Source organism: Stegostoma tigrinum, chromosome 39, assembly GCF_030684315.1.
Source record: "Stegostoma tigrinum isolate sSteTig4 chromosome 39, sSteTig4.hap1, whole genome shotgun sequence".
Classification (NCBI taxonomy): domain Eukaryota; kingdom Metazoa; phylum Chordata; class Chondrichthyes; order Orectolobiformes; family Stegostomatidae; genus Stegostoma; species Stegostoma tigrinum.
In genome coordinates, this window is record NC_081392.1 from 13,192,996 (window position 1) to 13,220,280 (window position 27,285).

Here is a 27,285-nt window from a genome sequence, read left to right on the forward strand (position 1 = left end):
TGTTGCTATCTGATGTTGAATCTGGTGTTTTGTTTCCATCTCCCCATACTGTTTGAATTGAGCAGAATGGAGGTGTTCACCTGTGCGCGGTGGATGATTCCAACGAACATATCCTCTCTGTGTGGGACTGGCAGAAAGAGCAAAAAGTGGCTGATGTGAAGGTATGGCACCATTTTATTGTGTCATGATTGGTTGTTTGAAATGTTAATTACTGAGAGTGGTGGCGTAAGGGATGATTGCATTACTTGCAAATAAAATTGCATCACTTCCCATGACTTATTCAATGCCACATGACAAGTCCACCATCTAGTGGCACATTCGCACTACACCTCTACTGGGATGAGCAATAAATGCCACAGTGATGGCCTCAACCTGTGAATGAATAATAAATAAAATTGTAATCCCTGTTGGATATTTTTGTTTTGTTTTTTGTTGTACAAGGTCACTTATTAACAGAATTTAATAACACCAAGGTAAGCCCTACCCATTAGGGTATGAAAGGACTATCCCTCGGAGAAGCTGACCACAATTAGTTCAGATCCAGTTCAGCGAGTTCTATATAGCTAGCAATAATGCGTGCTTAGTCTTAATTCTAGGCTGAAATCTTAAAGGATGCAGATCTAATTGAAATTGCTATTTTAGTACTTTGTGACCTGTTTATTCTCTGTCCCTACCTCCTCTTCACCTTTTGATGGCTTGCATTTGCCCTTGATGGGCTTTGCATATAAATATATGGCAATGGCTCGGTCTAGGGGTATGATTCTCAGTTAGGGCCTTGCACATTGTAGATATGTAAGAGGCCCTGGGTTCAAATCTTGGATGAGCCCTGTTTTCTTAGGGTGGCACAGTGGTTAGCACTGCTGCCTTCACAGTGCCAGGGACCTGGATTCGATCCACCCTAGGAAGACTACGCAAATTCCACACAGACATTCTCCCCATGTCTGAGAGAGATTCATCAGGGTGCACTGATTTCCTTCTGCAGTTCAGAGATGTCCAAGTCAGGTGGACTGGCTATACAAAGTTGCCCATCATTGTTAGGGATGTGCAGGCTGGGTGGGCTCACCATGGGAAATGCAGGGTTACAAGGATAGGGTAGGGGAATGCTCTTTTGGAGGGTTTGTGTGGACTTGATGGGCAAAATGGTCTGCTTCAATGTTGTAGGGAATCTGTGATTTGATTGGCTACATGGCAGTGTTACTGGTGGTGGTTAATGTTTAAAAAGGGATAACAAAAGGTCACGGTGATTTTTGGGAAAGCATTGAGTGTGATAACACCTGAGGTATATTTTTTTAAGAGGAAAACATTAAGTACTTTGTAATAAACCTAGTCTGTTTCTCAAGACCGGATGCCTCTTGCACCCCCCACTTCTGTTTAAAGATTTCATGTGGCTTCTCCCATTAGCAGACTTTTTATATCCTCATGGACTGTGCTTGCCTTCTGTTGATATTTCTGTGCCTCTTTCCAGTAATAAATTGCTTTCTACAAAATAAACCCAAAAAAGACACCTGTCTTTTAGCAGGCACCATTGGTGTGAGCATTAAGCTCATCAGACTAGACTACATCCACTGGCCCAAAAACAGGCACATTTAAAGGGATTTCAGCCCATCCTGAGACTATCAAATGGAACAAGTATCCCTCGTGTCCCATCATTGAGTGTGGTTAAGACTGGCAAAGATTGACATTTTTCTACTTTGCTCTCTAGACAGTAAGTAGAGTTGAAGCTCAAGATCAGCCATGGTCATATTAAATGAAGCACAGGCTCACTAGGCCAAATGATGCATTTCTGTTTTCTGCATTTCTTAGTCTTGTAATGCCTTCTTGCCACCTTGTACGCATTGGGAGAGAGTTCCTCTGTGACTCGCTCCTTTGTGTGCAGGTGCCTGTCTAACCTCTGCCTGTCCTTTCCACATTCTTCCTTTTAAACAGTGTTCCAACGAGTCAGTGCTGGCAGTGAGTTTCCACCCCACTGAAGCCCAGCTCCTCATCACTTGCGGCAAATCCCACATTTGCTTCTGGACGATGGAAGGCAACACTCTCTCTAAGAAGCACGGCATTTTCGAGGTGAGCAGCTTTGTTCTTAAAGATGGGGTGGCGGGAAAGCCCCTGTACTGTTCCAAGAACTGTACAGAGACAGGCTGTCTGACCCACCAAGTCTTTGCAGAGACGTGATGTCTTTCTAAACTGTATGCGACCCATGTCCCTGTATTCCTCTCTCTATCAAGGTGTATTTTAAAAGTTGCTATTGTATCTGTTCCTATCACCACCTCTGGCAACATATTCCAGGGCACCTACCACCCCTTGTTCTTTTTTTAAAAAGAAATGGCCTCTCACATTTCCTTTTAAACTAGCTCCCAACCTTTTACCTTAAACCTATGTCCCCAAGTAACTGATATTTCTACTCTTGTGGGGGGAGAAATAAGACTGACTACCCATTCTATCCATGCCTCTCATAATTTTGTAAACTTCCACGAGGACAGCTGTTCAGTACAATTATTTTATTTTTTTGTTTGCAGGAGGTCTGAGATGCAAGCCATTGACAGTGACGCTCCCTCACTGTCCCATCTCTCTGGGATTTCAGACGTGGTCCTTTTTTAAACTTGTGGCCATGATTTTCTGGCGTAGACATCCCATTGGATGTGGAGCCCATTCTTAACACCACCTTCCCTTTTCTGGTGGTGGCTAATTGGCTGTTTAGTGAGACTGAGTGAGTGGTCTACTCACTTTCCATTCTAGCTCTTCCAAACCCCTGTTCCAACAATAACACTTGCCTCCTAAATAAAAACTAAAAGAACTGTGGATGCGTAAATTAGGGACAAAAACAAGGTTGCTGGAAAAGCTCAGCAGGTCTGGCAGCATTTGTGAAGGAGAAAGCTGAGTTAACGTTTCAGGTCTGGTGACCCTTCCTCAGAACCCTTGCCTCCTGCCTGTGAACTCTGATTGCGGGCCATGGCAGAGGGAGGGGGATTGGTTGGGTCAGTGTTTGTGGAGGGAAGCTACTAGCAGCACCCTGGGATTTCTAAACCCATGAAATTTCAACACCTAGTCCTTTTGTGCAAGCAAAGGTTGAGTTGAGGAAGCAAGTGATTCTATTATTCAAAAATATATCGTACCTTCCTTAACATAGATTAGTGTAAAAATGTTAATAGTTTACATGGTCTTTGGGGAGATTACATGAAGTCTAGGAGATGGCTGTCCCTTGCTCGCAGAGGTGACGATATGACCTGTATATAGTTGGTGTTTTATTACAGTTAGATTAAAAGCTAAGGTTTAACAACGATAAATGATCTCAACTCGCTATAAATAATGAATCTTTTGAGGCCACCTTTTTTCTCCCAGACCCAATAGCTGAGGTCTGAGACTGTCAGGACTTTGGCCAAGTCCAGAACAGGAGACTGATCCAGGAAATAGACAGGGTCGTGGATTTTTTTTTCCCCCTGGCTCTACCCAGTATAGTAAAGACATTTGTTTTCTCTCCCCACCTGCCCCCTCTCTTCACAACTGCCCACTGTGGAATCTAGATATAGGAACAACAGCTTCAGGATAAGGGATATGCATTTTATGGTGGAGATGAGGAAGAAGTCCTTCTCAAAAATCATTTGAATCTTTGGAATTCTCTACCCTAGGGAACTCAGCCACAGGGTTTTTTTAAGGTAGAAAGTAGAGTAGTCTTTTGCACCCTTGGGGAAATTAAGGGACCGTATGACATTGGAGCAGAAGTAGGCCATTCAGCCCATCGAGTCTGCTCTGACATTCAATGAGATTGTGGCTGATCTGATAACCCTCGACGCCACTTTCCTGCCTTTTCAACATGCTGTGATTGGAATAAGGGCTAGGATAATCTCATTGACTTAGATACTTGATTGACCCAGCTTAACAACCACAATCAGAGCCATCGCTAACAGATACAGAAGTGTCAAAGTCTCATTCTAGGAACCAGCTCTGAGCTGGCTGGTCAGAGTCCTTGTGTAAATAAAGGGTGGCTTGCTGATGGAATACTGGCCTCTGTGCAGTTGTTTCATCCTATAACTCTGATTCCTTGTCTATCTGCTGTTTGTTTTGAGTGATGGAGATGGAGTTTGAGTTGAGATGAGTCAGATCAGCCATTGGCGGAGAGGACTTGACTTGAGTTTCCTTCTGATTTCTGTGGTCTGAAAGCGGGCAAGTTTAAGACATTAAAGGCTATTATTTTCTTAGCTGAATACTTAATTGCACTGAGGCAGTCTTGTGTTGAGGCTCCATTCCAGGAGTTTCATCGCTTATTTCTCTTTGTTTTTAAGCCTTATCCCTACCTGCCCTATGTAATGCTAGAGCTTCTGTCTGATGGTACTGGTTAATTGGGCAGTCAAAGCAACTACAGCAGTGACCTTTTTCATCTGCAAGTAAATGAATTGTTTCTTTGGAGGAGAAAATTTGCAGGGCTATGGGGTATGAGGAATGTGTGTGGGACTGTTTGGATGACTCCGGTGCAGGCATGATGGACTAAAAGGCTTTTCCTTTTTTATTTTTGGGGCTGTCAATCACTTGAATCTTTGAAACTTGCTGTTTACAGAAGCAAGAGAAACCCAAATACCTTCTGTGTTTGGCTTTTTCCGAGAATGGAGATGTGATCACCGGTGATTCGAGTGGAAACCTGATCGTTTGGGGAAAAGGTAAGGAAGTTGCTTGGAATGATTGCAGAACTGGTTAGCGTTCCTGGCCTTGCTGTTCTGGAATCTGTTTTAAATACAACAGAAACTGAAAGAGATGTTTTTTGTGGCCAAGCCAGTGTACTTTTACAGCTGATTTGATGTTTAATTTACAAGAATTAACCAGAGAGGGATTGCAGAATGCTGAAGTACAAGAGAATCTGGGTGAATTGAATCTCAAATGCATGCAGATGCAGCAAGATATTAAGAAAGCCAAGGCAATGTTGGCCTTTGTGGAAGGGGAATGGAGTTTGAAAGTCTAGGTACAACTTTACACGGTATGAGGGAGATTGCACCTGGAATATGGTGTGCAGTTCTGGGAACCTTTTTAATTGATTATGCTTTGGAAGCAGTTCAGGGAAAGGTCACTTGGCTGATCCCTGAGGTGAGGTAGTTGCCTTCTGAAACCACGTTAGGTAGGTTAGGCCTATACTTATTGGATTTGGGAAGAATCTCAGGTGGCCTCCTTGAAACATAAGGTTCTGATGGGGCTCCACAGGATGGGTGCTGAGAGGATGTTTCACCTTGGAGTGGGAGGGTGGGGGGGGGTTGGTAGTACCTAGAACTAAACGAAGGGGTTTCTTACATGGAGACGAGTTAGACTTTTAAGCCTTTGGAGTTCTCGCCTTTGTCTCCGCTGTCTCTCTCTCTCTCTCTCCCCCTACCACATGGTAAGAGCAGTGACATTGGGTTATTGGACAGACTTTGACTGCTTTTGAACTATAAATGGTTTTGGAGAACAGAAAGGAAAATGACTCTGAGACTGCCTTCATACCAATCGTGGTGATGTTGAATGCTAGAATAGGCTCAATGGGTTGAACGGTCATAATTATACCACATGGAGACAGACCCTTTTGGTCCATCTCATCCATGCTGACCAGATACCTTGGATTAATCTAGTCCCATCTGCTAGAAATTTGGCCCATATACCTCTAAACCTTCCTAACCACCCAGATGCCTGTTAAATGTAATTGTACCAGCTTCCTCCACCTCTTCTGGCAGGTCATTCCATACATGCACCTCCCTCTGTGGAAAAAGTTGCCCCTTAGGTCCCTTTTTAAATTCTCCCCTCACTCCCTCTCACGTATACCTACTGCTGATTTTATGATCTTAAGGAGCAATCTCCGTGATGGGCTTCTATTTATTTTAAAGAATTTGGTTGTTGATATGGAGAGAAATCGTTGTCTGTTGGTGAGTTTGGCAAATCAGTTCAGGTCCAAGAGATATCACCTTCACATTGGACTAGGTTCAATGAACTGTGGCGTTTCCCACACAGACACCAGGAAGTGGATACTTGTCTTTCTGTTCAAGTTGGGATCACATGAAATGCTTTGAAAGTGAAATTTTACAGAAGTAAGAGTTTCAAGTTCTACAGGCCAAGCTTGGTGAATGCAGTTGCAATACCGATCAGCCATGGTATTATTGAACTGCTGATTACTAAACTGCAGCAATGGCGTCAGGCAGTTAGACTGCTTGTTTGCAATAGTGACGCCAACAGTTCCCACATCAGCTGAGCTCCCCTTTGAAAGTCCTGCTTTCTCAATTTTAGTCCTCATCTGAGGCACGTTGACCTTCAGGTTAAACTTGCCACCAGTTGTTGCTCTCTCGTCCTCGGGGACTATTAGCAACTTGCGTTTTTACTTTTTGGGCAAAGCTATCCCTAAATTTGTGGAATAATGAGATTCATAGTCAATGATGCAACTGATCACTCCACTTTCACCAGTAAGAAACAATACCACTATAGAATGAGTACTGTATGTGAAGTGAGCAGGGGCAGCGGGGTGGGGGGGGGGGGGGGGCGGGGGGGGCTTGGGAACTAAGGTGGAGTGTTTTTTTGGGTAATCTGCTTCGTGGCTATAAATAAAGTATTGCAAGATCTTTAGGAGTTGAAGAGCCTTACTCGCACTCCCTCTGAGGCTGCTTGCTCCTTGCTAATATGTGCAGACAGCACAGTAATCCCCAAACTGGGGTATTTCCATGGGCAGGTAGCAGAACTGCCTTAAAACACCAACATAAAATAGAATTGGGACTTTTGCCTGTAAGGAAGACAGGGGTCTGAGAAGACTTCAGTTATGAAGGGGATTGTTAGGTAAGATGTTCCCACTTGAATTACTAAATTCAACAGCAAATTCTGGAAAAAATCTCACCTGGAGAGTAGCTAAGTGTGCAACCCATTCCCATAGTATTTGGGGCAAATAACAATGAAGCATTGCATTGTGGATAACTGCATACGTGTACAGTGGAGAAAGGATAGAGGATTTTGTGAAAGACAAGTTTGGCCGAATGACCTATCTTGTAATTAGTGTGTAACAGGCTCGAGGGACCTGTTTCCATTTTTCTATCCATGTGTATTCTGCTGTATTCTGTCTGGGAGATGGGGAAGAACTGTTAAGAGTGCAAGTAATGAAGGATGGTACCCAAACTGCCAGAGAACAAAGTCCCCATTAATAGCTATTCACCACGTCCACACAGCCACACCATAGTCCACTCCCTTTTTATCTGTCTAACTGTTCTTCTTTCTCTTTGGGCTCCATCCTTAAACACTGCCCCCAGCTCCAACACAATCCTCTGCATATAAACTGACATTTTCCTAGCTCCTGTCTATTCTGAGGAAGGGTCACCAGATCTAAAATGTTAACTCTGATTTTTTTTTTCCTCACGGATGCTGTCAGACCTACTGAGCTTCTCCAGCAATTAATATGCCCTGCCTCCAAATCTAGCCAGGAGTAAAACGTTAGATCCCATTCATTAGAAATATCTGCCTCGCTTTTATTTTTAAACTCCTTTTTGTTGAAAAAACACTTTTTTATGTCTCCCTCTTTGATCAAACACCCATCCATGTGTTGCTTGGTTTTATTATATTTGACAGTGCTCCAATGAAGTGAATATTTCACAAAGTCAGAGTTTCCCAGCTTTGGGTCTACCGGACACTAAGTGGAAGGCAGTTCACTACCACCACCCCCTTCTCAAGGGTGGTAATAGATTCTGGCTCAACCAGTGGCCCCCATGTCTCATGAGTGAATTTAATTAAAAACGACATGGGTTTATTGCCATTTTTATTTTGAAATCGTTGCATGACTACTTTTTAATTAAATGTCACTTTTCAACTTTCTTACATGGAAGAAGACATTCTCCTGCTGTTGCTATGTGGTTCTTCTGTTTTAGTGGGATATAGATTAGCATTTATTCCTCCACTTTTTGCCTGCTGTTTCCGACCTGCAGTCCTCTTGTTGCTGCTCATTGGCTTTTCTTCGTGCTGTGCGGCTTATTTCTTGTTTTTTTTCAGGAACTAACCGGATCAGCTCTGCAGTTCAGGGGGCGCATGAAGGTGGCATTTTCAGCCTCTGTGTGCTGAATGATGGGACACTGGTGTCCGGTGGAGGGAAAGATCGCAAGGTCATCCTCTGGGACAGGCAGTACCACAAGGTCCAAGAAACTGAGGTGACCAAGCGTTTTTCAGTGCTCTGATTAAACTTCGGGACAGCTGGTTCTCCTTGGTGTGGGGTAATCTTGCTGACAAGCCACTGTTGCCTGTGGGTCTACTTGTGACTAACTTCACCCCATAATGTGAGGGCAGCTTAAAGTCCACATTCGGAATTCCCCAAAAGACTAAAACTACTTTTAACATCAATAATGGAGACTTCACAGCCGTCTCTGCTTCAGAGTTCCCAAAGATTCTCGCACCCTTTTGAATAAAGTGATTGGGATTTTGAATAAAAGGGGTATACCGGCCTCTGCAATTATTTCACTTGCTCCTCAATTCTAAACGATTAGCCCCTTATCCTTAGACTGTACCTTCTGTGATTAGAGGGAACTTGAGAAACAGAGGGTGTTGGGGCCTGGAATTCACTGTCTGAAATTCACTACCTTCATATTTTAAGAAAACCACATTAGCTGTGGGCTCAAACTGCTGTCACTAACAGGGCTATGGACCAAGAGATGGAAGGTGAGTTTTGGGAAGGACAGCTTGTTTTCAATTAGTGTGAATATGATGGGCTGAGTGGTCTTTTTTTTTGTATGTGGTATAAACCTTTCCATATCCCTTCTATACTGGGATTGATGAGATTCTGACTTGGCTAAACTTCTGGATGACAAGAGTGCTTCAGAACTGTTTGCCTTATGTGCTGTCTTCTGTATTTTTTTAAAACCACAGATCCCTGAGGCCTTTGGCCCAGTGAGAACAATTGCAGAAGGAAAAGGTGATGGATTATTTGTTGGCACAACAAGGAACTGCATTCTCCAAGGCACATTGAGTGGGGGATATTGTCCTATCGTACAAGTAAGAAATTGCAAATGTTGAACAAAATTGTTCCTCTTATTTTGTTGGCCCCACACCCTTTTTCAAGTTGGATGTCTTTAAATTGCTGTCCTACCAGGGTGGGGAGGTTAACAGCAGTATCTGTAGCGCCCTGAAGGATGCTTCAGGTGGACAATAAAATGAATTCTGGTTGAGAGGGAGATTGGTCAAAAGGGATTTGTCGATGCCTCATCTCCTTCTGAAAGGTGATCTGGATAGGTTGTTTATATGGGCAATATATAACATTTAGGAGGAACGAAGGGTGAAGGGACTAGTGTTTGGAGGATGTCGCTGAGCTAAGGCAACAACTATGAAGCTAATTTACTGTAAAGAAACACTCAGCCTCGTTATCTCCTGTGGTTCTGAGCATCTGAAGAAGTAAAGAAGATTTTTACCAGTTGTTTGATTTTTGTATGTTTTCCATGTCTTGGCTTTCTGTAAAGTGATGGTCATTTGAAAATGTTGCCCTAACTTGTACCATGTTCTGTTTTGCCCTCTCTCAATGCCACCAAACACCCACCACCCCCACCCCCCCACCCCCCAACCAAACCAGTGTTCACTAATCTGCCTTGGTCCTGTAGTTGAACAGGAGTTACAATTCTAAAATTCTTATTCTTGTTTACAAATCGCTATAGCTTATCCTTGGAATCTTTCTTGCTCTCTGAAATCTCAGCCCTTCCTCAATCTCAGCCTCAGGCATCTCTAATACCAGTTGCTCCACACCAGTGGCTGTGCCTTCAGTTCCCCAGGCATCATGCTCTGGAATTCTCCTCTTCTTAACCACCTCCACTGGGTCTATGTCTCTTTCCTTTTGTTTCTTCTTTACTTTTAAGACTCTCTTAAAATGTCATTTTGGTCAGATGTCCAAATATCTCCTTGTATATCAGCATCATTTTTAATTTTTGTAAAGCCCTGATGAATACCATAACATACTTTTTTTTCCTGTAAGGTGCTATAAATTTGTTTTTTTTTCTTGCCTGCTGTGAAAGATATGTATCCACTAGGTAGGGGGAGTGAGTGCAGGAGCTATCTAGTTGCCAAGACCCAGTCATTGAAAGAATGGGCCAAACATTACCCTTGAAAGTGGAGATGCAGATAGAGGGAGTAATGAAAAAGGCGTTTGGTACGCTTGCCTTTATTGGTTAGTGCATTGAGTACTAGGAGTTGGGAGGTCACGTTGTGGCTGTACAAGACGCTGGTTAGGCCACTTTTGGAATGCTATGTTTAATTCTTGTCTCCCTGCTATAGGAAAGATAGAACATAGAACATAGAACATAGAACAGTACAGCACAGAACAGGCCCTTCAGCCCACAATGTTGTGCCGACCATTGATCCTCATGGATGCACCCTCAAATTTCTGTGACCATATACATGTCCAGCAGTCTCTTAAATGACCCCAATGACCTTGCTTCCACAACTGCTGCTGGCAACGCATTCCATGCTCTCACAACTCTCTGCGTAAAGAACCTGCCTCTGACATCCCCTCTATACTTTCCACCAACCAGCTTAAAACTATGACCCCTCGTGCTAGCCATTTCTGCCCTGGGAAATAGTCTCTGGCTATCGACTCTATCTATGCCTCTCATTATCTTGTATACCTCAATTAGGTCCCCTCTCCTCCTCCTTTTCTCCAATGAAAAGAGACCGAGCTCAGTCAACCTCTCTTCATAAGATAAGCCCTCCAGTCCAGGCAGCATCCTGGTAAACCTCCTCTGAACCCTCTCCAAAGCATCCACATCTTTCCTATAATAGGGCGCCCAGAACTGGACGCAGTATTCCAAGTGCGGTCTAACCAAAGTTTTATAGAGCTGCAACAAGATCTCACGACTCTTAAACTCAATCCCCCTGTTAATGAAAGCCAAAACACCATATGCTTTCTTAACAACCCTGTCCACTTGGGTGGCCATTTTAAGGGATCTATGTATCTGCACACCAAGATCCCTCTGTTCCTCCACGCTGCCAAGAATCCTATCCTTAATCCTGTACTCAGCTTTCAAATTCGACCTTCCAAAATGCATCACCTCGCATTTATCCAGGTTGAACTCCATCTGCCACCTCTCAGCCCATCTCTGCATCCTGTCAATGTCCCGCTGCAGCCTACAACAGCCCTCTACACTGTCAACGACACCTCCGACCTTGTGTCGTCTGCAAACTTGCTGACCCATCCTTCAATTCCCTCGTCCAAGTCATTAATAAAAATTACAAACAGTAGAGGCCCAAGGACAGAGCCCTGTGGAACCCCACTCACCACTGACTTCCAGGCAGAATATTTTCCTTCTACTACCACACGCTGTCTTCTGTTGGCCAGCCAATTCTGTATCCAAGCAGCTAAGTTCCCCTGTATCCCATTCCTCCTGACCTTCTGAATGAGCCTTCCATGGGGAACCTTATCAAATGCCTTATGATGATCTTATTATGAAAGATGTTGTGAAACTTGAAAGGTTTACAATGGTGTTGCTGGGGTTGGTGGGTTTGAGCTATAGGAAGAGGCTGAACAGGCTGGGGATGTTTTCCCTGGCGTGTCAAAGGCTGAGGGGTGATCTTTTTATCAAGGCTTAAAATCATGAGGGGCATGGAAAGGGTAAATAGCTGAGGGCTTCACCAGGGTGGGGAGGCCGGGTACTACGGCCACATCTCCTTTCTCAGTACCTGCCTACGGAACCAGATCATCCCCACTTTGTTTAAAAAGAAAAATCTGCAGTTCCAGTTTTGGGGATAGCAAGAGTCCATGGGTTTAAGGTGAGAGGGGAAAGATTTAAAAGGGACCTGAGGGATAACTTTTTCACACAGAGGGTGGTGCGTGTATGGAATGAGCTGCCAGAGGAAGTGGAGGAGTCTGGTACAGTTACAGCATTTAAAAGGCATCTGGATGGGTATGTGAATGAGAGAGGTTTAGATGGATGTGGGCCAAATGCTGGAAAATGGAAATAAATTAATTTAGGATATCTGGTTGGCATGGATGAATTGGACTGAAAGGTCTGTTTGTGTTGTAATCTCTGACCAGCTAATTTTGAGATTTGTTTTTGAGGCAAAGCCATTCATGTGTTCATATAATTTTCTTTCTTTGTTTTGCTCCTGTTCTAGACCAGAGACTGACTGAATGGAGAGTAGAGTGTGGGAGCAAACATACGCCTTCCTCTTCCTCAACATAAAGGTGTATGATCTCTCCTAACTGAGTCTTGTGTCTCGGTGTTAATCTTCCTGGGTTTTTTTTCCTCCACAGGGTCATATGGACGAGCTGTGGGGACTTGCTGCTCACCCAGGTGAGGACAGGTTTGTGACGTGTGGGCAAGACAAGTTGATCCATTTCTGGGACTCGACATCCCACCAGCCTGTCTGGAGTAAGGCTCTCGATGTAAGTCACTGAGGAAGTACTTTATCACTAGGTTGCCAGCTGCCTAACACTGTGCATTTGAATCCAAAGCGAAGATGGTGGTGTCACAGTGATGTCTGGGAACTAGTAATTAGGAAGGGGCCAGACTAATTCCTTAGATGTGGGTTCAAATCCCACCATTATCTGAGCTTTAGTTAGTAAATCTGGAATTGTAAGGCTTTTCTCTACCATGATGATTGGGTTAAAATGATCAATTGTTGTAAAAACTCACTTGGTTCACTTTTCTTGGAGAAAAGGAAGTTTGTCATCCCTTTCTGGGTCTAGCCTACAGGGTCTCCATGACAACATGATCGATTCTTAACTACCATCTGAAATAATCCCAGCAAGCCACTGTTCAAGTGCAGTTAGGGGTATGCTACAAACGTTCACCTTGCCAGCAATGCACAAGTCTTTTAGAAGGATAAACAAAAGAAATAACTAGGCTGGAATGCAGATATCCACCAGTGTGAAGGTGTCAGCATGTAGTAATGTTCTCATCTGAGTCTATTGTGGGTTCGCATCCTGCTCCAATTTAAAACAATGGCCAATTAATCTAGCCTGACGCTCCAGTACAATTCTGAGGAAAGGCTGCTCTATCACAGACAGCACAGTGTGGAGCTTGACGAATGTAGCAGGCCAGGCAGCATCAGAGGAGCAAGAAAGTCGACATTGAAGGTCGGGACCCTTCCAAGGGTAGATTTTCCTGTGGCGTTCCTCAAGCTCCATACTCTGAAGTCAGAGACAACAGCATTTGCAGTTCTTGCTATCTCTGCTCTGCTCTGCTCTGCTCTGTCAAAAGCGCTGTGTTTTGGATGAGACATGAAAGCAGACATCTATCCTCTCGGGTTGGAAAATGTAAAAGATGCGACTGTCGCATTTGAAAAGATACAGGGAGGTTCTTGGGTATTATTAACTTTCTAATTGTTGGGGCATGTTATGATTCTGAGTTGGGAACCGTGCAATTTAAAATAACTTTATTGTCTTTTTCTCCTCATGTTAAAAATATGCCCCTAGTTTTGAACTGCCCCACCCTAGGGAAAAGACTCTGGTTATTCACCATGTCTCTGCCCCTTGTAGAGGTTTACAAAATCACAAGGTCAGTCAGTCTCCTATCTCCAGTTTATTGTCTTTAATTTGCACCAATTTATACAGACAGTGAAAGGTGATTATGGGTGAGGCCTCTTCTGGGTACTGTGTACAGTTCCAATTGCCCTGTTATAGGAAGGATATTATTACATTGGAGAGGGTTCAGAAGAGATTTACCAGGATGTTGCTGAGACTGGAGGGCTTGAATTAAGGAGAACCTGGACAGGCTGGGACTTGTTTCACTGGAGATAGGAGACTGACTGACCTTGTGATTTTGTAAACCTCTACAAGGGGCAGAGACATGGTGAATAACCAGAGTCTTTTCCCTAGGGTGGGGCAGTTCAAAACTAGGGGCATATTTTTAACATGAGGAGAAAAAGATTATTAAAGTCAAGAGGGTCAACTTTTCTAGTAGTTTGTGTGATAAACTGCCGGAGGATGTGGTGGATACAGTTACAATGTTTAGAAGACATTTGAATAAGTTCATGAATAAGAAATGTTTGAAGAGATATGGGACTAGTTTAGTTTGTGATTTATAGTCAACGTGGACTGGTTGGACTGAAGGGTCTGTTTCTGGGCTTTTTTTTGTTGTTTCCTTTTGACTTGCCATTTCCATGGTCAAATCAATACTTGTACTCGGAAACAGAATCGGAAATTGCTGGAAAAACCCAGCAGGTTTGGCAGCCTCTGGACAAAAAGCGTAGTTAATTTTTCAGGTCCAGTAACCTCCTTCAGAATTCACATGTACTATCTGGGCTAAGAGTTGGCTTCATCTCGGGGCTATGGAGAAAAGGCAGGAACGTGACATTGAGGATTAACAGATCCACTATGATGTCATTGAATAGTAGAACAGGGTCAATGGGCTGAATGGCCGACTTCATCTCCCGTGGTTAATAGTCTTATTTTAAATGCAGAGAGCAAGTCCTTGTGATTTCACTGTCAGTAACAATTGTATGTCTCCCACTGCAGCTGCAATGAGAAGGCTCTGCTGTCATGAGAGACTAAGTAAATGGGGCTAATCTCTGGGGTTTAGCAGAATGCAGGGTTTTGACAGGGTAGATGTTGAGAAACTGCTTTCCTTCCCCCTAGCTGGGGATTTTAGAGCAGGGGTCCACAGTCTCAGGATGAAGGACTAATTAGTTAGGACTGAAAGGAGGAGAAATAATGTCACTGAAAAGGTTGTGAATCTTTTGGAATTCTCAACTCCTCCTCCTCAGGCTGTAAATGCTCCATCACTAAATATGTTTTAAGATAGAGTTTCAGACAATGTTTCTTGGCCCTTTAGGGAACCAAGGGAGGAGGCAGGAAGGTTAAGTTAATGCATTGGCCATGATCTTCTTTGAATATTTACATGGGCTTAAGGAACTGTGGGGTCCACACCAACATCTTGAGATATCTCTCTTTACGTGCAAAGGCAGTCTGGTCAGAAAGCAATTGGACAACAGGCTCATGGCCTTCACTATTCAGAAAAGGGCAAAACAAGGTTGCACATGCTTACATTTTGTAAAGTGCTACCTTGAACCTGTGACAATGCTATGGCTTTAAGAGATGTGTTTTGCCCTGGTTTCTTTAGAAGAGGCTGGGGAACAAGTGGTGAGCAGTCAGAAGATATACAGCTTGTTCTGACTATTTTTTTTTAAATACCACAAGGCCTCACAATAGATGCAGCCTGAATGGGTGTGACCAACCTCTCTCTGATCTGGGAGTTTTAGTTAGCTTTGAGGCTCAGCAGCAGCTGTTGGGACCTCAACAGGGTTGAAAGCTGGTGTGTGCGTGTGCGTGTGCGGCCCCATTCTGGGGTTGCATGTGCGACGCAGAATATGGCGTGTCTGCCCAGGACTCTGTTTATGGAATATTCCTACGTGGAACAGTTGTTAGATAATGGGTGCAGTATGACTCTAATTCTTCCTCCCTGTTGTTGTGTTTTTAAGTATTGTTTGAATAAATTTGTCCTTTTGCTTAACGTCGAATAGTTTGACCAGTCAACTTGCATCTGGAACACAGCACTTTACGTTTACCTTTTATAAAATAAGAAAAAGTTAGAGTCCAGGCTACTTTCATATTGAGAGAGTGGGGCTCTGGTCTGATCTGTTCCACAACGGACTCCTGTAGCTGACTTTGAAAAACAAATAGATTAGTCACATTTTGAGAGTTTTACTTTTATTCCCCTTTATATTTCATACCAGGATCCGGCTCAGTCAGTTGGTTTCCATCCCAGTGGGTCTGTTGTTGCTGTTGGATTGCAAACTGCAAGGTAAGGGTGCTTTGAATAATTGCTGAATGCAAATCCAATTTATTTATGCAATGTGTTGCAGACACAACTAGCAGTCTCTTAATTTTCATACCCATCATAATGTGATAATACTCATGCTTATGAGAGGCATGCCTGATGCACAGTCAGTTGTTAGGGTCCCCCAATTTAAGAATCAGAGGTATAGATAAGGTGAATGACCAGTGCCTTTCTCCCTAGGGTGGGATGGGAGCGGGGGAGTTCAAAACTAGGGTGTATGTGTTTACAGTGAGAGGAGAAAGATGTTAAAGGTATTAAAGAACTTTTTTTGGAGTGGTTCGTGTGTGGAATGAACTTCCAGAGGAAATGGTGAATGCAGGTACAGTTACAGCATTTAAGAGCTTTGGGTAGGTACATGATTGGGAAAAGTTTGAAAAGATATAGGCAAACTGCTCGCAGGTGGGTCTAGTTTAGTTTGGGAACGTGGTTAGTGTGGAGTTGTTGGACCAAAAGGTCAACACAGAATGCTGCCGGAGGAACGCAGCAGGTCAGGCAGCATTAGAATCCACATTTTGAAGGGTCCTGACCTGAAAAGTTGACTTTCCTGCTCCTGTGATGCTGTCTGACATGCTGTGTTCCTCCAGCTCCATTCTATATTGACTCTGACTCTAGCATCTGCAGTTATTGCTATCTTCTGGGCCAAAAGGTCCATTTCCATGCTATATGACTCTATCTTGGAGTCTTATTCTGCTGTGAGACTTCACCACCTTATTCAGCAGGCCAATTCTTGCTCTTCAGATCACCTGGGCATGAGGAGGAGGGCAACCCACAGGGTAATGGGACTGGGAGAGCAAGATGGACTCCCTTTTTTTTCCTTCTCTGCTTCCATTATTTAAGACTTTAAGGCTTTCAAGTAAAGTACAGCTTTGGGCATGTCATCACCATTTTCTTTTAAACAGTTTTGGGAACGTTTGCTTCCCTGTTATTAATGCCTTGAATATCAGGGACAGCATCGGGAGTGTCTTCGAAACATTTCTCTTCTGGAAAGCTGACTAGAGTTGAGAATATTGGTGGCCTGGTAGTGAGGCAAAAGGAACTGAAAACAAAAGTTCACTACGAAAAAACAGTTTGAAGTGAAATTTCTAAAAATCCTCACTTTATTTATAATTTAATATGAAGCCTGTAGTTCCTCAGTGTCTGTTACTGTTTTTGTTTCCATTTTTGGTATATGAATGTTGGCAAAGCCAACATTTGTAGCCCATCTCTAATTGCCCTTGTGAAGGGTTGGTGAGCTGCTGCCTTGAACCGTTGAAAACCATGTGCTTTTTAAACTGTGCAGCAATTTTCAAACAACTGCTAGGGCCATTTCAGAAGAAAACCACATTGCTGTGGATCTGGAGTCATGTGTAGGCCAGACAGCATGTGGGTTTTTAATGACAACAGTTTCACTCTTGCCACTTCGAGACCACCAATATTCATGAATTGTATTTCCCCAGATGTTGTAGTAGTCTATAGTGAAACTGTGGAATTCTTTAATCCATAAGGCTGTGTTGGCTATGTCAAGTATGCTCCAGGCTGAGACAAACCAATTTTTAATTGGGGGTGGAGGTAGGGAAGGCAGTAAAGTGGAGTTAAAGGTTCATAGATCAGCTGTGAGCTCACTTAATGGTTTGAGGGGCTAAATGGCTTACTTCTGCCCTCTGATGAAGGGTCTAGGCCCAAAACGTCAGCTTTTGTGCTCCTGAGATGCTGCTTGGCCTGCTGTGTTCATCCAGCCCCACACTTTGTTATCTACTTCTGTCTTAATGTTTTGTTAAGTCAGGCCTCTGGATTATTGTGTTTATGCTTAGCCTTTAAGAGAATTCCTCGTTTCTTTTCAAAGGAATCTGTATATCGTGTGTATACAACGTGCGACCTCTGCCGGCCTGCCTTAGCTTACCAACAAAGCACACGCTCAAATCAGTTAGTTTTGATGCAATATCTGCTTCGTAATCTGTAATGTTTCACACTGTTTTAAATAAACTAATCCATGAAGTTAATCAGTCCCTAATGAGTTTTTCTTTCTTAAACCCTTTAGTATTGAGTGTAACACTTTGCTACTTTACTTTTATCTCTGCTGTGCCAGAGGGTCTATTGCATTCACTAGTGCTCACTGATCTGGAAAGGAAATATGCCTGTCTCAAACGCGGTGCGGTTTTATCTGTATGTGGTCTTCCTCTGCTCAAATGAACACTGTTTCAGCCTGGATTCCAGGGGATGGCTCTTCAGGGAGGTTATATATACAGTAGTTGTAGCACAAAAGGTGTAACACTGAGGCAATTTTTTGTGCCATTTTGTGTAGAGGGAGTTGTGCACAAGGCTACTTTTTGCTCGTCTTAAAAATGGAAAGAACTGTAGATGCTGTAAATCAGACAAAAATGGAAATTGCTGGAAAAGCTCAGCAGGTCTGCCAGCATCTGTGGAGGGAAAATCAGTTAACGTTTTGAGTCATTTGATCCTTCCCCAGAACTATACCTGAAATATTAACTCTGATTTCTCTCCTCAGATGCTGCCAGACCTGCCGAGCTTTTCTAGCCATTTACGTACTTGTTTCTAATTTTTGCTCTTTTTTTACTTCCTCCCTGTTCACACTAGAGATTTTATTTCAAAGGTATACTTAATCAAAAACAGTTTTTTGGTTCTGCATAGTACCAGACCAGAAAACCAAAACATAGGTGTTTGACTCCAGCTATGTCTTTTGGTTTGTTGGATAGGAATCACCTACAACTACTGTCCCGGATCTAACCCCTGATCTCTGGCGCTTTCTGGCGCACTCTCAGTCCAATGGACTCCTCACTCCTGTCTGACCTACACTGGCTCCTGGTCTGGCAAAGCTCAGTTATTGGGGTGTTCGGGTTGTGCGGGAACGGTGGAAAACATTCCCCGTTTTCCAATTCCTTCAATTTCTATGTTCCCCTCACTCTAACCAAATGAGCAGCCTAATTTTTATTGCTCTGCTATTAACAGCCATGCCTTCAGTTACCTGAGCACCTAAACTCTGGAACTTCCACCTGTTTCCCTCCCCTATTTTAAAACTAACCACTTTTGGCCAGGCTTTTGATTGCCTGTTCTACAATCTCCCCCTGTGTGGTTCTGTAAATTTTAGACAGGAGCCTTTTTCTTTGCATGCTTAATTACTTGCGATAGCATCAACTGTGATTCTCACGCTGTGTATCTGCTCTTGTCTCCTGCAGGTGGATGGTTTTTGATGTTGAAACAAAGGATCCCATCACCGTGCATACAGATGGGAATGAGAAGCTGTCTGTCATGAGCTACTCCCCAGGTACGCGAACTCGCAGGCACACCATTAATCAAACTAGAGCTGACCGGTCAAATCAGGGAAAACCAGAGAATTCTGGCTGAGGAATTTTTGAATTTGAAGAATTCTGAGCCTTTTTTATCATCCCATTTTAAATACTGCCTTCCTATTCGTTTTGGTTGAATCCATCTGATCAATTTGACTAGGCACTTAAACATCTAGCATTGGAAGGGATAGTAGGAGAATTTACAGACAATGAATGTGCTTCACACAAGTGGTGTTTGTATTTACTTTAGTATCGGAGATAATGGGAACTGCAGATGCTGGAGATTCCAAGATCTTATGGACTGAATGGCCCCCTTCTGTCCCTGGCTCCTGCCTGTAGAGTATGGTTTCTACAGATCTTGACGCAAGCTCAGGCCAGGCTTAGTTTGTGTTACTGTTTGTCCTTCTTGATAAGAGGCACAGAACATTTCTCTGAAAAGAACACCTCTGACAGTACAACATCCTCTGTACTGCATGAGTGTTAAAACATAGATACAAACAGGACTAAGGCTATTGAGCCACTGGAGCTTGTTCTGTCATTCAGTAGAATAGTGGCTGATAGTCACACAGCACCGAAACAGACCCTTCAGTCCAACCATGTTCTTAAACTAAACTAGTCCCACCTGCCTGTGCTTGGCCTTTATCCCTCCAATATTTCTTATTCATGATCTTATCCAGATGTCTTTTAAATGTTGTAACTGTACCCCCATCCACCATTTCCTCTGGCAGTTCATTCCACTCAAAACACTTTTTTTTTAAAAGAACAGTTGCCCCTCGTATCCATAAATCTTTCTCCCCTCCCCTTTAGAAATATGCCCCTAATTTTGAACAACCTGACATTCCTCACATCTACATTCCTGCCTTTCTTCACCACAACCCTTTGATTTTTAATCTGTTGGGTAAACCATCTCCACCTAAAATATGCAGCGGTGTTCTGCTCCCTTAGCTCCTGGTAAGGGATCTCCACCAAAGACACTGAACCCTCAGAAGAAATTCCTTGTCATTTTAAATTGCCCGTTTTATTCTGACACCATACCCTCTGGCCCTAGACTTCCCCTTGAGGGGAAACCTTCTCTCAGCATTTACCCTGTCAAGCCCATTAAGAATCCTATTTGTTTCAATGAGATCACCTCTCATTCTTCTTCAGTTTGGTGAGTAGAGTCCCAACCTGTTTAGCCTTTGCCCATAAAGCAATCCCTTCTTAACCAGGCTCATCCTAATGAACCTTCACTGAACTGTCTGCAATGAAATGCTATATACCCTTAAATAAGGGGATCAAAATGGCTCACAATACTCCAGATGTCGTCTCACCAGTAGCTTGTCCAGTTGCAGTGAGACTTTCCTACTCTTGTATTCCAACCCCCTTGAAATTGAGGGCTGACATTCCATTAATTTTCCTGATTACCTGCTGTGCCTGTGTGCTAGTGTTCTGTGTTTTATGCACCAATTTACCCAAGTCCCTCTTTTAGGTTGCAGTCTTTCTTCTCTGAAATAATACGCTGCTCTTTTTGGTCACCCTTCAAAAATGAACAACTTCACGTTTTCCCACATTACACGCCATTTGCCAACTTGTCCACATAATTACCTGAGCAAAATTACTCTGTAAACTGCAGCTGTGTCCTTGGCAGCATGCCTTTCCAATCTCTTTTGCGTTGACTACCATTTGCCCTATGGTGCATTTCACTTCCTTCCTCCAAGTCTTTAATGTATATTGTGCAAATAGTTGCGGTCCCTGTGGAATCCCTGAAAAAGGCCCTTTGTTCCCACTTATTGTTTCCTGCCTGTGAGCCAATTAAGTATCCAAGCCCATTTACTACCTCCAATATGTTGTTCTGGAGTTTTTTGTACTCTAGTTCTGCAGTTGGCTGTAAACACATGACCTCCAGAACTTCACTAAATTGAAGGTGCTCAATAAAAGCAACTTGTTATCTCTGGAGTAACAGCCCCAAAACGGAACCTCCAAAACATCGTATTTCTGGTTCTCTTGTAACGTTTATTGGTTTTGGGCATCACTGGCCAATCCAGAATTTGTTGTCCGTCTTCATGCTGGAGAAGATGGTGAGTCGCTGTGCTTGAGGTGTAGAGATAGCCACAGTGCTGTCACAGAATTTTATTTTTAATCTTGTGATTTCTGCTGAATGTGTCAAGGAACATGAAAAAATAGTTTGGACTGCTGAAGTCTAGGAGCAGGTGTTGGCCACTCCTCTCAATGCCATTTTCCCCACTTACCCTCTAGAGGGTGGCTCAGTGGCTAGCATCATTGCCTCTTGACACTAGGGACCCAAGTTTGATTTCATGTCAGGTGATGTCTCTGTGTGGAATTTACACATGCTCCCTGTGTCTCCATGGGTTTCCTCTGGGTGCTCGGGTTTCCTCCCACAGTCTGAAGATGTGCCAGTTAGGGTGGATTGGACATGTTAGAGTGCCCCATGGTATCTGGGGCTGTGCATGTTGGGTGAATTAGCCATGGGGGTTGTAGGGTTTTGGGTTTGGGTGGGATGCTCTTCAGAGACTCAACGGGCTGAATGGCCTGCTTCCACACTGTAGGGATTCCAAACCTTTCATGCCTGCCAACATTTTTTTTGTAAACAAAATTATCACTCTTTTTTCTTCAATGTGCTAAGTGAACCAGCCTCCCCAGCGTTCTGTGGTAGAGAATCCCACAAGTTAACTATCCTTCTGAATTAAAAATGCTTCCTCATCTCGGTCCATATCCTGAGACTGTGACACTGGTTCTGGACTCTCTCCAACCAGGAGAAACCACCTCCCTGCTCCAGTCTGTCCAATTGTTAGAATTTAGTATGTTTCAATTGAATCCCCTGCATTCTCCAGACTCCAGTGTTTGAACAAATCTCTTAAGTGACAGTCTTGCTGTTCCTGGTGAGAGAGAGAAAATTTCAGTTTGTGATGGAGAATGTAGCTTTGTGTCCCTGACTGCTTGAAGCTATTCATCCAGATTGCGAAGATCTTCATTTTGAATTTCTTTCTTTTGCTCACAGATGGCAATTACCTGGCCATTGGATCACACGACAATTATGTTTACATATACACAGTGGCCGAAAATGGCAGGAAGTACAATCGAGTGGGAAGGTGTTCCGTAAGTAATATAGTAGGCTCCCTCCTCCCACCACAGAGCTCGTCAATGCATGATTGAACTACAGAGTGATTCAGCAACGTATCTAAACAAACTGATATAACCAGGCGTAGAGCAGGCCAAGCAGCATCAGAGGAGCAGGAAGGCTGATGTTTCGAGTCTGGACCCTTCTTCAGAAAAACCTTCTTCATTCAATGTCAGCTTTCCTGCACCTCTGCTGCTTGGCCTGCTGTGTTCATCCAGCTTTACACCGGGTTATCTCAGATTCTCCAACATTGGCAGTTTCTACTATCTCTATCTAAACAAACTGTGGCTTTCCCCCTCAACATTCTCTTAACAACAAACGTGACCAGTTTTTAGGATTTTAAGAATAAGAGGAGAGCCATTTGGCTCATTGTTCTCTTGGAGCAGTCCTTGAGGTAGTGTGTATTGTGCTGCCATTTGAGCCAGATGCTTTGGGTTCAAGTCTCACCCACAAGCTGGAAGGCTCACCTCTGCTGTTAAAAACACCAAATACCTCAATTTTTAAAATCCCTCATGGGGGAGGGGGCAATGTCTTCCACCTTGCTCCTGCACACTTGTATTTCTTGGTTGCGTGTGAATTCTCCAAGCATGAGCCCTCTCTCCCATCCTCAACTATTCTGTTCTCCTGGTCCAAGAGACGTGAGCGTGTTGATGTGGTGTCTCCTTGTTTGGGCTGCTCACTTGTCAAAGTTTATCTCTGGCAACTAGGGAGGCAAGTTTGAGGGATACCACTCTGTTTTGACTAAAGCAAAATACTGTTGATGCTTGCAATTTTTTTTTGTGGGGGGGGGGTACAAAAAGTGCTGGAGAATCTCTGCATCTGTGGAGAGAAACAGTAGGATTCTTCTCAGGGACAGGAAGGGCTAGAAAATGCTGGTTTTAAATGCTACTGTCATAAGAGTTTTTACAACACACAAAGATGCCCTTTGGCCCATGATATCCACACCAATCATCAAGTAGCTGTCTATTCTAATCCCATTAAGACCCAGACTCCAGTCCTTTAGAACAGTCATGAGTTTCCGAATTCTGAAGAAGCATCATGTTATACTTAATGTCTCTGTCCACATCTCCCTGTCAGCAGCTACGGAACTTCTCCAGAAGTTCCTGTTTTAATAGAATGTTTTGGGTGCTCTTTCCAGAAGAGGTATGGGAAAATCTATCTTTACCTGAATCCTGACCAAAGAATTCTCCTTCTGGTTTAGGGACACTCCAGTTTTATAACTCATCTGGACTGGTCAACTGACAGTCGCTATATAGTCACAAACTCTGGAGACTATGAAGTCCTCTTCTGTGAGTACGGAGAGTTTCTAACATTGTTGGGAAATTCTGCAGATGCTACTTGTATGTGGGGAAAGTCTTCACAAATGTCTGTTCTGTTATTTAGGCAGTAACTGTGTTAAGTGTATGGCTCCTACCTGGCGTGCTGTTCAAGTGCAAGGGGGATGAAATGTAAAGACAAGGATGTTTTGCTGCAATTGCATTGCTCATTGGTGAAACCTTATCTAGAGTAATACATACAGTTTTGGCCTCCTATGTTCTTTTTATTAAAAGAACATAATTACTCTAGAAGCAGTTCCAAGAAGGTTTTGTTGACTGGTCCCCGTGAAGGATGGGGTGGGTGGTGGGGTGTTCTCTTCGTGTGGGGAGGTTGTCTAAATAATCTATGTCCATTGGAATGGAGAAAGATGAGAGACGGCATAACTGAAACATGCAAAATCCTGAGGGGAACTTGATTGGATCTGCTTCTTTCTGGGAGAGGTTAGAACCAGGGGAAACAGTTTACAAATGATGGGGCTTCCATTTCAGACAGATTAAGAGACTTTATTTAGGGTTGGAAAATTCTGAAGACTCTCTCATGTGGAGATGCCAGTATTGGACTGGGGTGGACAAAGACAGAAGTCACATGACAGTGTTGCAGTCCAGATTTATTTGAAATCACAAGCTTTCAGACTGTAGCCCCTTCATTAGGTGAAGTGAGACAGAAGCGCACAGAACACAGAACTTATCGACAGAGAGATCGAAAGATCTACAATTGATGTGCATGAAGTGTCAGATAATAAGTGTCTGCAGGTTACCAAGAGTGTTAGACATTGAGTAAAGTGTCAACAACTGAATAACCAATGAAGGAATGATCTATAATCCAGCTAATTGAGGCAGAGAGTTAATTACAAAACATTAAAAATAAGGCGGTGGAGCCAAACCAAATGACTGGAATAAAATGATAGATATAAGAGTCACATACGGAGAGTTTAACCAAAGTAATAAATCCAAAAGTCTGCAAACTAATTAACGTATAGAGATCATATCAATTTATTAAGGTGATGGTGTCAAAACAAGACAGTAAGGAAGACTTTAAAGACACCAGACGTGTGGTGGGGTCACATGTAGTGCAACATTGACCCAAGATCCCGATTTGAGGCTGTCTTCATGGGCACAGAACTTGGCTATAAGTTTTGTTTTGCTCAGTGATTCTGCGTTGTTGTGTATCTCAAAGGCTGCCTTGGAGGACGTTTACCGGAAGATTGGAAACTGAATACTCTTGACCACTGAAGTGTTCCCTGACTGAGAGGGGACATTCTTGTCTGGCAATTGTTGAGCGGTGTCCATTCATCCATTGGCAAAACCATGCAGATGCTACGACAATGTACCATTCTTCAGGGCATCCTTACCTGCAGAGTGTGAGATAGATAACATTGGCCAAGCCACGCAAGTATCTGCTGTGTAAGTGGGGGTAGTGTCCTTGCTGATGATCTGACGTGCCTTGCAGAGGTTTCCATGACTGGGTTGTGTGGTGTTGTGGCCTATGTCCTCCTGAAGGCTAGGTAGCTAGTTTTGCTTTGAACAATGGTCTGTTTAAGGTTTAGTGGTTGTTTTGAAGGTGAGAAGTGGAGGCATGGGGAGGATCTTGGTGAGTGGCTCATCGTCATCAATGACAAGTTAAAGGCTATAAAGAATGTGGCGTAGTTACTGTGGGGAGTACTGGATGACAAAGGGTACTTTATCATTTGTATCCTTTTCTGTCTTGAGTTCATTGCAGTTTCTCACTGTGGCATGGCAGAACTGGTGAGCGATGAATTGATCATTGTATCACTTTCTAATGAGGGCATCCTTTAAAATCTTTCGGTGTCTGTCACATTCCTCCTCCTCAGCGGATCCTGTGTATGCATAGGACTAGTCTATAGGGAATGGGTTCTTTTAATACGTTTAAGGTGGAAGCTAGAGAAGTGCAGCATCGTGAAGTTAATCATGCATTTGTGTTAGAGTGAGGTACTGAGGTGTTGGTCCTTGATCGAGGTGCAGGTCCAAGAATGAAACTGATTCTTAAGAGTAGCCCATGGTAAGTTAGGTGGGATGAAACTTGTTTGTGATACCTCGTCATGAGGCCGAAGGAAGAAAATATCATCTATGTAGCTGGTGTGTAGTGTTGGTCGGAGGTCCTGCACAGCAAGCAACACTTCTTTGATCTTGTGCATGAAATTATTGGCATATTGGGGAACAAATTTGGTCCCCATTGCTGTTCTGGTTGTCGGAGGTGAAGACATTGTGTGGTCGAGGGATGAAGTGGGTCAGTTGCAGGATGGCGTCTGGAAATTGACAGATGTTGGTATTGAGTACTGAGTTCCATCATCGTGGAACATGCTGGTGTAGAGTGCCAAAGCATGCATTGTGATAAAGAATGTTCTTGGTTCAATAGGTCTGTGGGTGTGGAGTTTCTTTAGGAAATATGTAGTGTTGCAACAGAAGCTGGGAGGGGGGGGGGTGCTTGTAGAATTGGTTTAATAATGCCCTCCACATAGCCAGAGAGGTGTTCTCACAGGTCTGATTTGCCTGATATGATGGGACATCTAGGTGTGTTGACTTTGACTTTGTATATCTTCGGAGTGCAATAGAAATCTCCTATGTAAGAAGTACATGGGATGAGTTTTTGGTGATTAATTAGAGGGTCACAGGATTTTGGGGTAGATCAGAAAGTGAAATTGAGGCCACTGTACAATCTGCAATGATCTTCTCAAATGATGGAGTAGCTTGAGGGGCTGAATGGCCTACACTTTAAACTTGGTATGCACATTTGTAACTCTTTACCACTTATTGTAACATCAAAATCAAAGGGTTTTTTAGAACCGTTGTTTAAAAAAATAAAGAGCTACAGATGCTGGAAATCTAACAACAAAAAGCAAAATTGCTGGAGAACATCAAGTCTGGCAGCATTTAGGGGGAGAAAAAGCAGAGTCAAATTTCATGTCCAGTGACCCTTCATCAGAAACTCTTGTTAGAATATCAAACAAGATTTAAGGGCTATCTGAAGCAATTGACTCTGCTTTCTGTTGCCAGATCGGAGTTTCTCCAGCAATTTCTATTTCTGAACTGTTTTTGATCTGTAGCTATCTAAATGCTGTGCATGCCACTTGGAAACTGGGTCAGCACTGGCAAAACCTCTTTAAACCAAGCCCTCGTTATCCATGGAGAGTAGGAGTTTGGATCTCCCATGGATACCACCAAATGTGAATATTGCTACAATGTAACTATCCTATCTACAGTGAAGGCCCACGTCATCAGACTGGATGAGTCAATAGGGCGGAAAATAAGGTTGTAGAAAGTGGATCCATGATTAACGAGGAGCGAGTGCACTCGTTGGTGTATACTGATTAGGAGACCATTCACCCCCACCCCCCCCCCCCCCCCCCCCCCAGTCCTGTCTCTCCAGTCAAAGCACTCCTGGCTGATTTTTTTTGTCACTTATCTTCATATGCCATGCCCGTTCTGTCTCTTTTTTTATATCTATGAGCCAATCTCCATCGATGATGCAACCACATCTGTCTCAGCAAAAGTTGGATCTTTTTGTCCCTACAGACCACGTTGTGGTTTTGCAATTCTGTTGCTTCCCTTCTGTAAGGCTTGTCTCTAAGTGAAATCTCTAACTGTCTTCCCTCCAATAGGGACACCTAACTGTAAACAGGTGACGAGTGTGGATGTGGTGCGGGACTTGGAGTGGGCGACCTCAACCTGTGTACTCTCCTTCCAGGTCTTTGGTGAGTACTAAACTGGGGCCTGGCTTCTCCACTTACTCAAGCCGTATATGTCAGTACAGAGATGTAATACCATTGTCACAATTAATGGCTTTAGTAGAGGGAACCATTCAATGTTGGCTTCCT

The 27,285-nt window shown here is 43.4% G+C and overlaps 1 protein-coding gene across 4 annotated transcripts in view; it reads left to right on the forward strand.

Moving 5' to 3' along the window:
- Positions 1-27,285, forward strand: part of eml2 (EMAP like 2) — a 123,447-nt gene that overhangs the window by 86,902 nt on the left and 9,260 nt on the right. For 3 of the 4 annotated variants that reach the window (XM_048522412.2, XM_048522413.2, XM_048522414.2), the window contains 11 exons: positions 66-161; positions 1,927-2,061; positions 4,550-4,649; positions 7,972-8,126; positions 8,839-8,964; positions 12,206-12,337; positions 15,628-15,695; positions 18,905-18,993; positions 22,014-22,111; positions 23,335-23,422; positions 27,070-27,162. In XM_048522412.2, coding sequence (XP_048378369.1) covers positions 66-161; positions 1,927-2,061; positions 4,550-4,649; positions 7,972-8,126; positions 8,839-8,964; positions 12,206-12,337; positions 15,628-15,695; positions 18,905-18,993; positions 22,014-22,111; positions 23,335-23,422; positions 27,070-27,162 — 1,180 coding nt within the window. The remainder of the gene's footprint in view (positions 1-65; positions 162-1,926; positions 2,062-4,549; positions 4,650-7,971; positions 8,127-8,838; positions 8,965-12,205; positions 12,338-15,627; positions 15,696-18,904; positions 18,994-22,013; positions 22,112-23,334; positions 23,423-27,069; positions 27,163-27,285) is intronic. The other variant, XR_009443036.1, reaches the window with a different exon arrangement.